We start from the raw sequence: 13,383 nt of genomic DNA on the forward strand, positions 1-13,383 counted from the left end.
TTTTACTTTTGAAGCTCAGGCTCAGTTCTTTTGTTTACTTTGCTGCATTTTTTGGTGATTTCTTAGCAGCTTTCCGCTATTTCCCCAAATTTTCCATCAGCAGATGGCAATTTCTCAATGCAAACTATCCTACACTTGTTCATGGAACGTTTTGCTGCTGTCTTGTGTAAGAGGCTAGCGGAAGCAACTGAAGATGGTCAGTCCACTCTGACCAGTGACCGCCGTTAGTTCTCGAGGTCGAAACAGCTTTTCTTTCTTCTTTTTTGTCACTTTACGTGATGTGTGGGCAAGGGAAGAGCTATAGCTCTGTTTGTCGTTCCGAAGGATAGTTTCTTTGTGATTTAGTGAATGTGAAAAAGGAGTCCTGTTTTGGTTTGTGTGCAGATGTCCGGTTCTTGCAATTTGCGCCCCTGAGCTTTTCGTCTCAGGTTAAGCAAAATTGGCATGTGCGAAGTTGTTTATGTCATCGTAAGATGAAAGGTGCCCTGGCACTATCGTTGTCCACTCTTACCTTGTTAGGCGGCGCTTATTGCATGGATTGGGGTATTAGCGTTTTTTGGGGCTCCCATTGTGTTCCACTTTGCAAGAGGGAACGAGAAGTAGCTGTGTGAAACGAAACGAATGAATGCAATAGCCGTGTGAAACGAATGCAATGTTACTGAAATCTCTGGTTGGTTTGTATCCTGATTTCAAACGTGATGATGAATGTCTGATCTGCCTGATGGTACGCGGAATTTCTTTAACGGACCTACGCGACCTGTGGGCGAGAATCTCATCAAGCCCGATGTGGACAAAATCGTTCTGCTCGGACCTGAATGATGCAATTTGATTTGGGTCGGGCCAAAAAACGGACCAAGAGTGAATGATTGGAGTTAGGGAGGAAAGCAGGTTGTGGAAAGCGAAAGCGAAAACGGAAAACGGAAATGTTTCTTTGTGTGTTGAGGATTGAGGTCAGTCTTTGCAAGTCGAGTGCTTGTGAGTCACTTCTTGCAAGAGTCATTTTCGACCAATGATTTTGTCGTTTGCTGCTGTGCTTCACTCGCTGTTGATCGCTTTAGCAGTCATCATAGTTTTGCTTATACTGTTACTTCACTCGCAATTGTAATTTCGTAGATTCAGTTACGGTTTATGACTTCAAAGACTGGATTTAGTCTCTTTCTGATGTTTCCATTGTAAAGCCGACCAAAGTTGATCTTTGCAGATCGAGTGCTATAGCGAGTCATTCCCTGCAAATTGAGTTTCAACGTTTGTGTTTTGAAGGCGACTGGTTGATCTTTACAGATTGAGTGCTGGCGAGTCATCCTCTGTAAATAGAGTTTCGTCATCCGGAATTTTGGGCCAATTAGTGTAGCTTGAGGCCGTACTTCACTCACTACGAGATTTTCTTCACTGATTTTGTTCAGTATTGTTGCTACACAGAAGGCTAAGAAATGTTGCTGCTACACAGAAGGCTAAGAAACATTTTCAGTTAAATTATTTCAGTCAAATTGACTTCAATCGAAGTTTTTCGCGAGATTTTCGCATTGTTTTTCCGTTTTTCCGTTTCGTTGTCGTTGTTGCTGTTTTACCGGTGATTGTGCAATTTTCGCTGGATGGATGAATGGTGAAAATGAGCGGATCAGACGGTTGGTGACGTGAGTACGGTGCATGAGAATTCTTATTTTTTATTTTTTACTTTTGAAGCTCAGGCTCAGTTCTTTTGTTTACTTTGCTGCATTTTTTGGTGATTTCTTAGCAGCTTTCCGCTATTTCCCCAAATTTTCCATCAGCAGATGGCAATTTCTCAATGCAAACTATCCTACACTTGTTCATGGAACGTTTTGCTGCTGTCTTGTGTAAGAGGCTAGCGGAAGCAACTGAAGATGGTCAGTCCACTCTGACCAGTGACCGCCGTTAGTTCTCGAGGTCGAAACAGCTTTTCTTTCTTCTTTTTTGTCACTTTACGTGATGTGTGGGCAAGGGAAGAGCTATAGCTCTGTTTGTCGTTCCGAAGGATAGTTTCTTTGTGATTTAGTGAATGTGAAAAAGGAGTCCTGTTTTGGTTTGTGTGCAGATGTCCGGTTCTTGCAATTTGCGCCCCTGAGCTTTTCGTCTCAGGTTAAGCAAAATTGGCATGTGCGGAGCGGATCAGACGGTTGGTGACGTGAGTACGGTGCATGAGAATTCTTATTTTTTATTTTTTACTTTTGAAGCTCAGGCTCAGTTCTTTTGTTTACTTTGCTGCATTTTTTGGTGATTTCTTAGCAGCTTTCCGCTATTTCCCCAAATTTTCCATCAGCAGATGGCAATTTCTCAATGCAAACTATCCTACACTTGTTCATGGAACGTTTTGCTGCTGTCTTGTGTAAGAGGCTAGCGGAAGCAACTGAAGATGGTCAGTCCACTCTGACAAGTGACCGCCGTTAGTTCTCGAGGTCGAAACAGCTTTTCTTTCTTCTTTTTTGTCACTTTACGTGATGTGTGGGCAAGGGAAGAGCTATAGCTCTGTTTGTCGTTCCGAAGGATAGTTTCTTTGTGATTTAGTGAATGTGAAAAAGGAGTCCTGTTTTGGTTTGTGTGCAGATGTCCGGTTCTTGCAATTTGCGCCCCTGAGCTTTTCGTCTCAGGTTAAGCAAAATTGGCATGTGCGAAGCCGTCACTGTTTTTTTTTTCTTTTTAGCTTTTCACTATTTTGCTTTTTTTTTCAGGCTGCGCCACTTGTTGAGAATTCTACGTTTCACTACAATGAAATACTGAGACTTGGGGATGTTGTCCCCGGAAACACGTCTTTATTTGATCGATCGTACAATTGTAACTGACTTTTTCTTTCTTTTCTCCGTTCGTGTGTACTCTGATGTGATTCATTCTAATGGCCGTCTAGATTAGGATTTCCACGAGTGAATGTGAGATACAATTCTCAACAACTATTGTATATCATTAGTAGACCTGAAAATTGCCAATTTAGAGTTGAATTTGGAAACTACGAAACAATGCAGTCGATTGTTTTCCAATTTGCAACGATTGGTAATAGTTGAATGGGCACATTGGAACGAAGAGGCTTTCTCTGATTGCTTGCTCAAATGTGAATCATTAACACAATTGGATATGAATAGCTTGTTTCACATAGGAGGTGATAAATTGGGAGAATGTCGGATGCAATTTTTGAAATCATTTAATCTAAGTGGCAGTCACGGCTTCAGATACGAAGCGTTCAAGCGTTTTATCACCATAAATCCACAATTGACGCAACTTAAATTGGCTGACCTATTTGAAGGTTGCATGGACTCTGACAAGATCCTTGAAGACATTGCAAATACATTGCCGAAACTGGAGTATCTGAGTCTTCAATTATGGACCGTGTTCATGAGAAACGCTTCACCTATTACAAGACTGACATCGCTCAAGAAATTCGAAATTGATTTGAGGCGCATTGATGCTAGAATCGTGATCGAATTGTTAAAGTGTGTGGGACAGCTCAACACCATTGAAAATTTGCATTTGACCTCATTCAAATGCACTGACGAGTCGATTAGACTACTGTCTTCGTTGAAATCTTTGAAGATACTCAGGCTCTCCGGTACGAGTTCACTGAGTAGGGACATGTGCACAAGACTAGCAACTGGACTATGCGGCCTAACTGAGATTTATATTAGTAAATGCCGGAATTGCAACAACGCTTCATTCATTGAGATTAAGGAATTCGTTTTGCATAATCCGAATTTGAAGAGAATCGCTTTCAATATAGTTTACGATGGGCCCCTAATTTCACCGGACGTTTTTCTATCGTTAGCGGAAATCAGGAAAAGACAAGCAGCGAAGGGAGTTTTGTTGTTGTTCCTTGACGATAAGGACATAAACCACGTCCGAAATGCATATAAATCGAATGAAATGGAAAACAAATTGACTGAACATGCTAGCATTTTGAGGATGTTGCCCCTGGATTGGGATATGAAGTATATAAGGCGTATTAACATCGAATGCGAAGGCCATCATCACAGGTATGAAGCTCCGAGGAGGCGGTGTGCAACGTATCAACTTCGGTATGATATAAATATCCCCAATTAATTGGGGCTGGGGTGAAACTAGATGCGAGAAAAGAAACTGCTAACGATTGTGCAATTCAGTAAAAATAAAAAGAATGTTTCCAAAAATATTATAAACTCGATTATAAATAAATAAATAGAAATCATATTCGTACTTCATTCGATTCTTGTGTGGTAATACACATGACACACACATCTCATGAGAGATTCTTTTGAATTTCGACTGACCGAAATCGGCGCTTTTTTTTCCGGGACTTTTTTATATATGCCTATTTAGGCCTTGGTGCCTAGGCCCCAAAACCAGTCTCAGATATTTTTGATCTTCCATACTTGGCTGGTGGAAAGCGACCAAAAATCAAAAATGAGGTTTCGTAGTCCGGATTTCATTTCCGTAAGGAAATTATTTATTATGGATGTGGAGAACCTCAGGTTTGGCATATATAAAATATAAAAAAGTCCCGGAAAAATAGTGCCGAATTCGGTCAGTCTAAATCAAAACTATCCCTCCATAATAAAATTCACTTAAATGAGACCTTCCTAAAATTCACAGCCTCAACCTCTTATCTGAGATTGGACTAAGCCAACGATTGGACTAAAAGCCTACATCGTCCGTTTTACTTCTAATAACTCAGTGAAGAGTATACCTGAAGTGAATCACAGCGATTTTGATTTTCATCCCATAGCTGAAATGCCTGTCAAAATGAAACTCAAAAATTAAAGAAAACAAAAATATAAACAAACAGAGTTTAAACACTCTTCCCTTGCCCACGGCTCACGTTAAGTGACTGAATGCAGAAAAAGAAGACTGCTTCGATCTCGAGAACTATCGGCACATTATCTGAGGTTGGACTAAGCCAACGATTGGAGTAAAAGCCTATATCGCCCGTTTTACTTTTAATAACTCAGTGAAGAGTATACCTGAAGTGAATCACAGCGAACCGGCGAACCTCAACACGGCCTAATGTCTGAAGTGTTTTTTTTTTTTTATCGTAAATTGGGTAAACTGGGAATTAAGTCTGAATTCACAGTCAATCCGTTTTGTGTCCGTTTTGTGTCCGTTTTGCCTCCGTGCACATGACATTTGGCATTTCATACAATAGAGCACATTGTTTGATATGACTGCTGTCACATACACGAAGGCAAAACTGAATGAAAACGGACGACTCTGAGGCCAGCTTAACACAAATACAATTCGAAGTGACTAATCGCACGCGCGTGCGAATAGTCCTAAATAGACTCTACGTTCTTCTGTTGTTCCTTTTTATTCGAAGTTGGAAAGTTTATATATTTTTTAAGCTTCCTGCGCTTCTGTACTGCAAGTCAGATGGCAGAATTCTTTTGTGAGAGGAGAAATATTCCTCCTCTGATAAAATAATTTTGTTGTTCGATTCGTTTCATTCATTTTGACCACATAGCAATTCTAACTTGTGCAAAATTCACTTTTACAGCCTATAAAAATGAACTTCGTACTTATGCGATATTCACCCCTTGGAGGGTAATTCACAAACTTAACCGTGTGCGAGATTACCCAACACCACCAAGGCAGATGCAGACAATGTTGTAAACTTTAATGAACTGTACACCGTCACCCCCTAAAATCGATTTTTGAATAGGTTAAGACACATCACGGCAGAGTAAAATAAACCAGGCAGTACGGTTCATTTTCAAAACGTCAAATAAGTGACCTAATACACTGTATGAAAACGAACTCAAAAGAACACTGACATAAATTGCAAAATTTTATTCGCAAAAAATATATGGCTACGATTATTCAGGTCCCTAGTCAAATCAGCGCTGGTTAGTTTTACTCTGTATGAAAAATAAACTTACAAAAAAAATATTTCTGTATACCTTGGTTCTCGATGTTGTAAATAACTATTATTCATAAAATCAGCATAACTGTCAATTTGACAACGACAACGTTACAGTGCGACATCGGCTTATGTCAAATTATATTGAATTGATAATGCGATGAATATATTCAACAGTATGTGTATCTCTTCTTGGAATTTTATACTTTGACATAAGCTGATGTTGCACTAAACGCATCGATTGAATTTTTGTTTAAGTTTTCCGGTTAATTTTCTATACAAAAACTCATAAAAACATTAAATTTTAAGTTATCAAAATGTTTTAATTTTGAATTGTGCGTCAAACGAACTTATATGCGAACTACGTGTATATTTTTGGCCAGGATTTAGTGCTGTTAAAAAATTATCAACAATGGCGGCATGTGGGCTGCAGCAATGCGACTTTAGTTGCCGTGAAGTAAAGTGTTTGGAATATACGAATTTCGATATGGCTTTGCACTGCTTTCAGCTTAATGGGGAACAGTCGAGTTATCAAGTTTTCAATGTGAAATACATACAGAAAAGCAGAATGCCTACTTGCGGATGGATCGTGCAGTATATACCTCGGTTGCCCACTGTTATTATTTCAAATGCTTCCGATGCTGAACTTAAGATGGCGTTCGAAGATATCACGAATAATCGTCCACAGTACACTGAAATCGGTCAAAAATGCATAGAGAACATGTCAAATTTGTGTGTTCTGCAAGTGGAATATCTCCTGATGAATTGTAATTGCCGTCCCATAAAGTTTGACACGAAAACGTCTTTAGACTATACTGGCGCAGAAAATTATGTGGCTCCTCCATTAAAATTTGTGTCTGTTGAGGAAACGTTTCAGACGATCAATCCTATCACCATTATTGGACGAACCTACGATTTGATGTCTAATATTCCCGATGGTCTATCGGTAATGAAGAAAGCGGTTGAGGAACACATCTACAAACAGGGAATGGACGCTCTGGAGAGTTGCTGTGAAACCGCAATTAATGTATGAGCATTTAGGATCCTTACATAAATAACAACACGCTATTTTATTGAATTTTTGATCCCCCCTTACCTTGTGTCACGCAAAAAGGCTCAAACATGATTCAAACTCGTTAGAACCGTCACATTTTCCTATAACATCCCTCCCTCCTTATGGCGTGACGTCATTTGTGTACGACAAAGACTAAATTTTCCTTATACTTGCGCAGGATCCCAAGCTGTACTTCGACACGATTTTGGACGTACACAGCCAACATCACGGTTTGGTATCAAGCACATTTAAAAATGATAGAAGCTTTTTATCTGCCTTGGACAAGGCTTGTGACAGATTCATAAACACAAACGCTGTAACTATTGCCAGGAGCAATCCTCTGAAAAGTGCTGAATTGTTGGCCAGGTTCAGTGACATTCTATTGAAAAGGTCAGGCAGAAATTGGTTGGACAATGAATTGGAGGAAGTTCTCAACAATTTCTTGACTGTATTTAAGTACATTCAGGATAAGGATGTATTTCGCGCGTTGTACCGCATAATGTTGGCGGAGCGTTTGATTCAACACACGTCTGCTAGTGACGAAGCTGAGCTGTTAATGTTCTCGAAATTAGAGCAGGCCTGTAACTACGAATATACTGCAAAGTTGCGAAGAATGTTTCAGGTATAATCTAATTGATTGCACATGCGATGCTACTGGCAGTTGATTAACAAAATTTTTACCTGTACTGCACTAGGACATCGGAAAATCGAAAGCATTAAATGCTCGCTACCGAGAACACTTGAATAGTTTGAACGTAGTGGCCGACATTGACTTTAACATTAAAATACTGTCTAGCCGTACTTGGCCATTCAAACAAGACTGCAGCAGCTTTTCACTGCCATCAGAGGTTTGAATAAAATAATACCTTTGACTGTCACGCCACTGCACTGCAACAATTGCTTTTCAGCTTGAACTATCGTATCAACGATTTAACGACTACTTCACAAGCGTCCATTCGGGTCGCAAATTGAATTGGCTTTATCTAATGTGCCAAGGAGAATTGGAGACCAATTACTTCAAGAGCAGACATATCTTCCAGGTAACAGATCCTAATTTCGGCATAAATTTTATTTGTAGTCAATTCGTCACAGTTGGTTCAAAGAATATGACCGATTCAATCTTTTACTTTTACACAGGCGAATATATTTCAAATGGCTGTTCTACTGCAGTTCAATAAAAAATTAAGATTCTCAGTTCAACAAATCGAACTTAACACCGGTAAGACAGAGAGTTTTATTATTCTGTATTCGATGTGCGGTTTTTAACAACAGTATTTTGTTCTTGCAGGCATTAATCAAGTCCAACTGATTGAAATTATCAAAATTTTGCTAAAATCAAAAATTGTCGCGAGCTCCGATGACGAATCAAACATAAGTAATACGTCGGTTATTGAATTGTTTGCAGAATATAAAAAGTGAGCCAAGTGTAGCCAAGTAGGACATTCAAGATTTTATCTACCTAGGTTAAATAATAGCAGTGAAAAAGTGCTATTATTTCGACGTCGGTAGATAAAATAGCGTATTCACCTCTGTCCAAATGTTTATTTAGACACTTGGGGTTATAAAATTCGCCTTCGGCTCATGCAATAACTCTCCAAGTGTCTAAATAAACATGTGGACAGAGGTGAATAATCTACTATTATCGCATACGCGGTGTGATTCCCCGAAAAAATTATTCATTTTATTCATCTTAAAAAAGTTCTGTTTTACATGACCTGCGCAACTCTAGTTTGCACTAAACAATTCAAAAGAGCTTCTATTCACCTAGGATATATAAACAAACATTATACTTCTGTAAATTGTCAAATTGTCATTCGCATATCTTGTCTCGTTTTCGCTTATGCGACAAAAAATGAATATGCACGTATGACAAGCCGTCTCGGCAAGCCTCAACCGCTTTGTCATACGTGCATAATATTTACCATCACATACGCGCGGTGTTCGGATGTCAAAATTACTTAACTAGAAGAATAATTCAAAAATTACATTTCAGGTCTATGTTGTTGTCTCGTTTTCGCTTATGTAATAAAATAGAGTACACACTTGTCACTATCAGTCTCGGCAAGCCTCGACTTAAGTGTGTAATATATATTACTGTTCTTTGAATTACAGCGAGAAGCTACGGATTAACATCGACATACCATTGAACAATGAGCAGAAGTTTGAAGAGGAGAATGCTACCCAAGCAATTGAAGAATACAGCATAATGAAAATTCGAGCCGCTATCCTTAGAATCATGAAAACAAGAAAAATTTGTCAATGCCAGCTGTTGGTGAGCGAGGTGATAGTCACATTGGCGCCACGATTTAAGGCGAAGATCCCGTTAATCATTGTAAATAAGAAATTAGTTTGTGTAACTTGTCTCGGTATGCCATTCAGTGACGATTCTGGACTTTCCGGTTAAGTTATAATAGTCGACAGTACTTTGGTCGCTCATGCGAGTGGGAAAATTACCGATTTCACCTTACCAGACTAAAGACTTGCCTTACATTTTTGCTAGCTTTTATTTAGTTTTCTCCTTTGTTACAGAAATGCATCAATAAACTCATCCAGATGGAATACTTGCAGAGACACGGTCGTACTTACAGCTACTTAATGTGATTGATTCATTTACATCCGAAAGCGCAGCGCGTGACTGTAAATGAGTGCTTACCGGACCGGACGATAAGATATAAAATATAATGCGTAGGTACCTGCAGGAAAATTGGATTATTCACTCTGGGGATTATATCCCTCGCTAAAGCTCTGGATACAAACCTACCCCTTGTGAGTAAGCAATTTTTACCCGCAGGTACGTAACATACTATTACACTTCATCAATTATTGAAATAAATTTTGGTTTTGAAAGAAATTGCAGTTATTATCGACATTTATTTTGTTTTTTTCTTCTTCGATATACTAGGCTGTAGATGTGTAATTATATTTTATCGACCAAATGGTCTTCGGTCTGCTCGCTCCGATCATCAATGAATATCAACCATCCAGAAGGTCTAATGTCACCTCGGAGGAAATAACGATTTTAAAAACGAATTCATTTTCAATTTTCATGTTATGTTGACATTTACAAAGTTATTTATAATCAAATTTTATGTTATGTTGGTGTCGGGGAATCTCGCGCCGTGCGAAATTACTACTCTAGAGTTGTATTTTCGCGCCCATACATTTTTTTGATCTGCAGCGAACTATATAATTCGGCGCGAATTATGGAATTCGGCGCGAATTATGGAATTCGGCGCGAATTCTATTTATGATGGTTTTAGGCAAACTAAAAGTTGGAAATGGGTGCGAACTCGATTTAGAGCATTTTCAGAGGAGCTGAAAGTTGGAAATGGGTGCGAACTCGATTTAGAGCATTTTCAGAGGAGCTGATAGTTGGAAATGGGTGCGAACTCGATTTAGAGCATTTTTAGAAAAACTGAAAGTTGGACATGGGTGCAAACTCGATTTAGAGCAGTTTTGGGAAAACTGAAAATTGGAAATGGGTGCGAACTCGATTTGGAGCATTTTCAGAGGAGCTGAAAGTTGGAAATGGGTGCGAACTCGATTTAGAGACTGAGGCAATCTTCTTTTTATGAAATTTAAACAAAGACTGAGGTAATTTTCCTTTTACAAAATGTTGACAAAGATTGAGGCAATTTTCCTTTTACGAAATATTAACAAAGATTGAGGAATACCTTTTACGAAATGTTGACAAATACTGAGGGAATTTTCCCTTTACGAAATGTTAACAAAGACTGAGACAATTTTCCTTTTACGAAATGTTAACAAAGACTGAGACAATTTTCCTTTTACGAAATGTTAACAAAGGCTGAGGAAATTTTCCTTTTACGAAATGTTAACAAAGGCTGAGGAAATTTTCCTTTTACGCAATGTTGACAAAGACTGAGGCAATATTCCTTTTACGAAATGTTGACAAAGACCGAGGCAATTTTCCTTTTACGAAATGTTGACAAAGACCGAGGCAATTTTCGTTTTACGAAATTTGAACAAAAAACTAAGGTAATTTTCCTTTTATGATATTTAAACAAAGACTCAGGCAATTTTCCTTTTATGAAATTTTAACAAAAAAGTAAGACAATTTTCCTTTTACGAAATGTTGACAAATACTGAGGCAATTTTCCCTTTACGAAATGTTAACAAATGCTGAGGCAATTTTCCTTTGGAAATGCTCTAAATCGCACCCATTTCCAATTTTCAGTTTTCCCAAAATTGCTCTAAATCGAGTTCGCACCCATTTCCAACTTTTAATTTGCTTACAACCATCATAAATGGAATTCGCGCCGAATTCCATAATTCGCGCCGAATTTCGTAGTTCGCACTGACTTCCAACAACACATTTTCAAAAGTACTGCAGATCAAAAAATTGTATGGGCGCGAAATTACCACTCTAGAGTAAGAATTTCGCGCGGCGCGAGATTCCATTTTTCACTATATAAGCGTATAGTAATCTCGCGCCCATACGGCGGGAGATTCCTAGCAATTAATTAATTTATTTATTCACCGCCAAAAAATTGGCTGCATACAAGATAACATAAAAGTAAAATACATAAATCTTAAACCAACTATCAGTCACAAAATATCACATTCAGTTACGTTAATCATAAGAATCAAAATATCAAAATATCAAAACTTTCACTGATCAACAATTCTATCTTCTTTAAGTCTTTGTTTTAATTCCGCCTTAAAATCACTCCTGTCCATCCATAATATATCACTGAATTCGTTTACCGATCTGATGATTTTCGCCAAAGGTTGATTGTGTCCATAGTTGTTTCCATAAATCGCTTCAGCTAGAGGCCTTTCATTTCGCAACAAGCGATGCTGTGTCCTTCTGATTAGTCTCGCTTCAATATTCGAATCATTTATTCTTTTGTGAAACAAATCGTACGCCATCACTGCTGTTGTAATTTTCCTTCGAATTGATAACTTTTGCAACCCAAGTTTCTCGCATCGCTCTGTGTAAGGTGCCAGTCGAAAAGGTGGAATACGATTCGTGTCTCCAAGCGCATGCATAACAAACTGTTTTTGCACTGATTCGATATCATCACTGTAGTTTTGTTGATAAGGATCCCAGATCACCGATGCAAACTCTAACTTTGACCGAACGTATGATTTGTACAGAACCACCAACGCACTCGTACCAAATTGTCCTTTCGAAATTGTTTTAATGTATCCCATTGATTGTCTAGCCCTGGTTATACACCGTTCCATATGCGCAATGAGTGAAAACTGTGGGTCGACTGGAATTCCAAGATCTCGAACTTCTTGCTTTCGTTCGATGACGTGATCGCCCATGAAATACGTGACGTAGAATGGATCGTTTATTCGTGCAATGGTGATAACTTCGCATTTACCCAAATTAAATGGAAGCCTGTTCCTTTTGCTCCAGCTCAGGACATTATTGATTTCGGTTTGAAAAAGTCTTGAATCAGCCGTCGAACCTATTTCCAATGCCAATTTTATATCGTCCGCAAACAACAGCGGAAGTGAGTACTGGACACATTCCACAATGTCGTTTATGAAAATCAGAAACAACGTTGGACCGATAACACTTCCTGCTGGGACCCCGGACGTTGCTGTATATGTTCTGGAAGTGGTGTTACCAATTTTAACGAAAAACTTCCGATTGTGAACAAATTCGAATAGCCATCTCGCTGTTTTCTTTCCAATACGAAACAATTTCATCTTTCTTATCAACTTCCGATGCCAGACTTTGTCGAATGCATTTTCGAAATCACCATAATAAACGTCGAGCTGTTGTTTCTTGGAAAATGCGCCATGTGCTGCTACTGACAGGTTGAGTAAATTCGTCTCAACCGAACGTCTCGGTCTGAAGCCATGTTGAGCGTTCGTGATTTTGGGACTAATGCCTCCTAAAAGCTTTGGTTGAAGTGCTCTCTCGTAGATTTTCAATACAATCGAACTGATTGCGGTAATGCGATAGTTTTTCACGTCATTCTTCTTTCCTTTCTTCTTATACACAGGAACCACTTTTGAAATTTTCAGTTTTGATGAGATATTTCCCAGTTCCATTTGTTTTCTATGCAATATCCACAATGGCCACACTAAGCCATCCACACAGCTCTTTATGAAGATTGGCGAAATATCGTCAGGACCAGCACCACTTTTGGCATCTAATTCACGGATAGCTTTGTCAATATCGGACATCGTTAAATCAACATCCCATACGTCATCAGATTCTTCTCCATACACTTCGTCGAATACGACTGGAAGTTCGTCTTTGTCATACAGTCCTTCGAAGAAATCAGCAAACATTTCCACAATTTCTTCTGGTTGATCCGACTTTCTTGCATTAAACAACATTTCTCTTGGATACGATGAACTTTTCTTTTTAAACTTTGCATACGACCAGAATTCTGAAGGATCCTCTATGATATTTTGTTGCACCTGGTTAATGTAGTCTTTGTTCAACCTTTCATTCAATTCATTAAACTCAATCAGTGCTTCTGCATACTCGGACGTCATTGCATTCTTT

The 13,383-nt window shown here is 38.8% G+C and overlaps 1 protein-coding gene across 1 annotated transcript; it reads left to right on the forward strand.

The window, feature by feature from the left end:
* The first annotated feature begins 6,169 nt into the window (after positions 1-6,169).
* LOC119076344 (cullin-1-like) lies at positions 6,170-9,736 on the forward strand. The gene is made up of 8 exons (XM_037183044.1): positions 6,170-6,860; positions 7,066-7,509; positions 7,583-7,735; positions 7,796-7,927; positions 8,025-8,106; positions 8,176-8,302; positions 9,000-9,219; positions 9,417-9,736. The coding sequence occupies exons 1-8, from the start codon at positions 6,246-6,248 to the stop codon at positions 9,486-9,488; spliced, it is 1,845 nt and encodes a 614-aa protein (XP_037038939.1). The 5' UTR covers positions 6,170-6,245; the 3' UTR covers positions 9,489-9,736.
* Positions 9,737-13,383: the final 3,647 nt, after the last annotated feature.

This window comes from Bradysia coprophila, chromosome III, assembly GCF_014529535.1.
Source record: "Bradysia coprophila strain Holo2 chromosome III, BU_Bcop_v1, whole genome shotgun sequence".
NCBI lineage: Eukaryota > Metazoa > Arthropoda > Insecta > Diptera > Sciaridae > Bradysia > Bradysia coprophila.

What these genes read in the sequence shown, in the direction of transcription:
- LOC119076344 (XM_037183044.1), top strand. Translation starts at nt 6,246, where the DNA reads ATGGCGGCATGTGGGCTGCAGCAATGCGACTTTAGTTGCCGTGAAGTA. An exon ending in ACAAATCGAACTTAACACCG is followed by an intron (nt 8,107 to 8,175) that starts GTAAGACAGAGA and finishes TTGTTCTTGCAG; the next exon opens with GCATTAATCAAGTCCAACTG. An exon ending in TTGTTTGCAGAATATAAAAA is followed by an intron (nt 8,303 to 8,999) that starts GTGAGCCAAGTG and finishes TTTGAATTACAG; the next exon opens with CGAGAAGCTACGGATTAACA.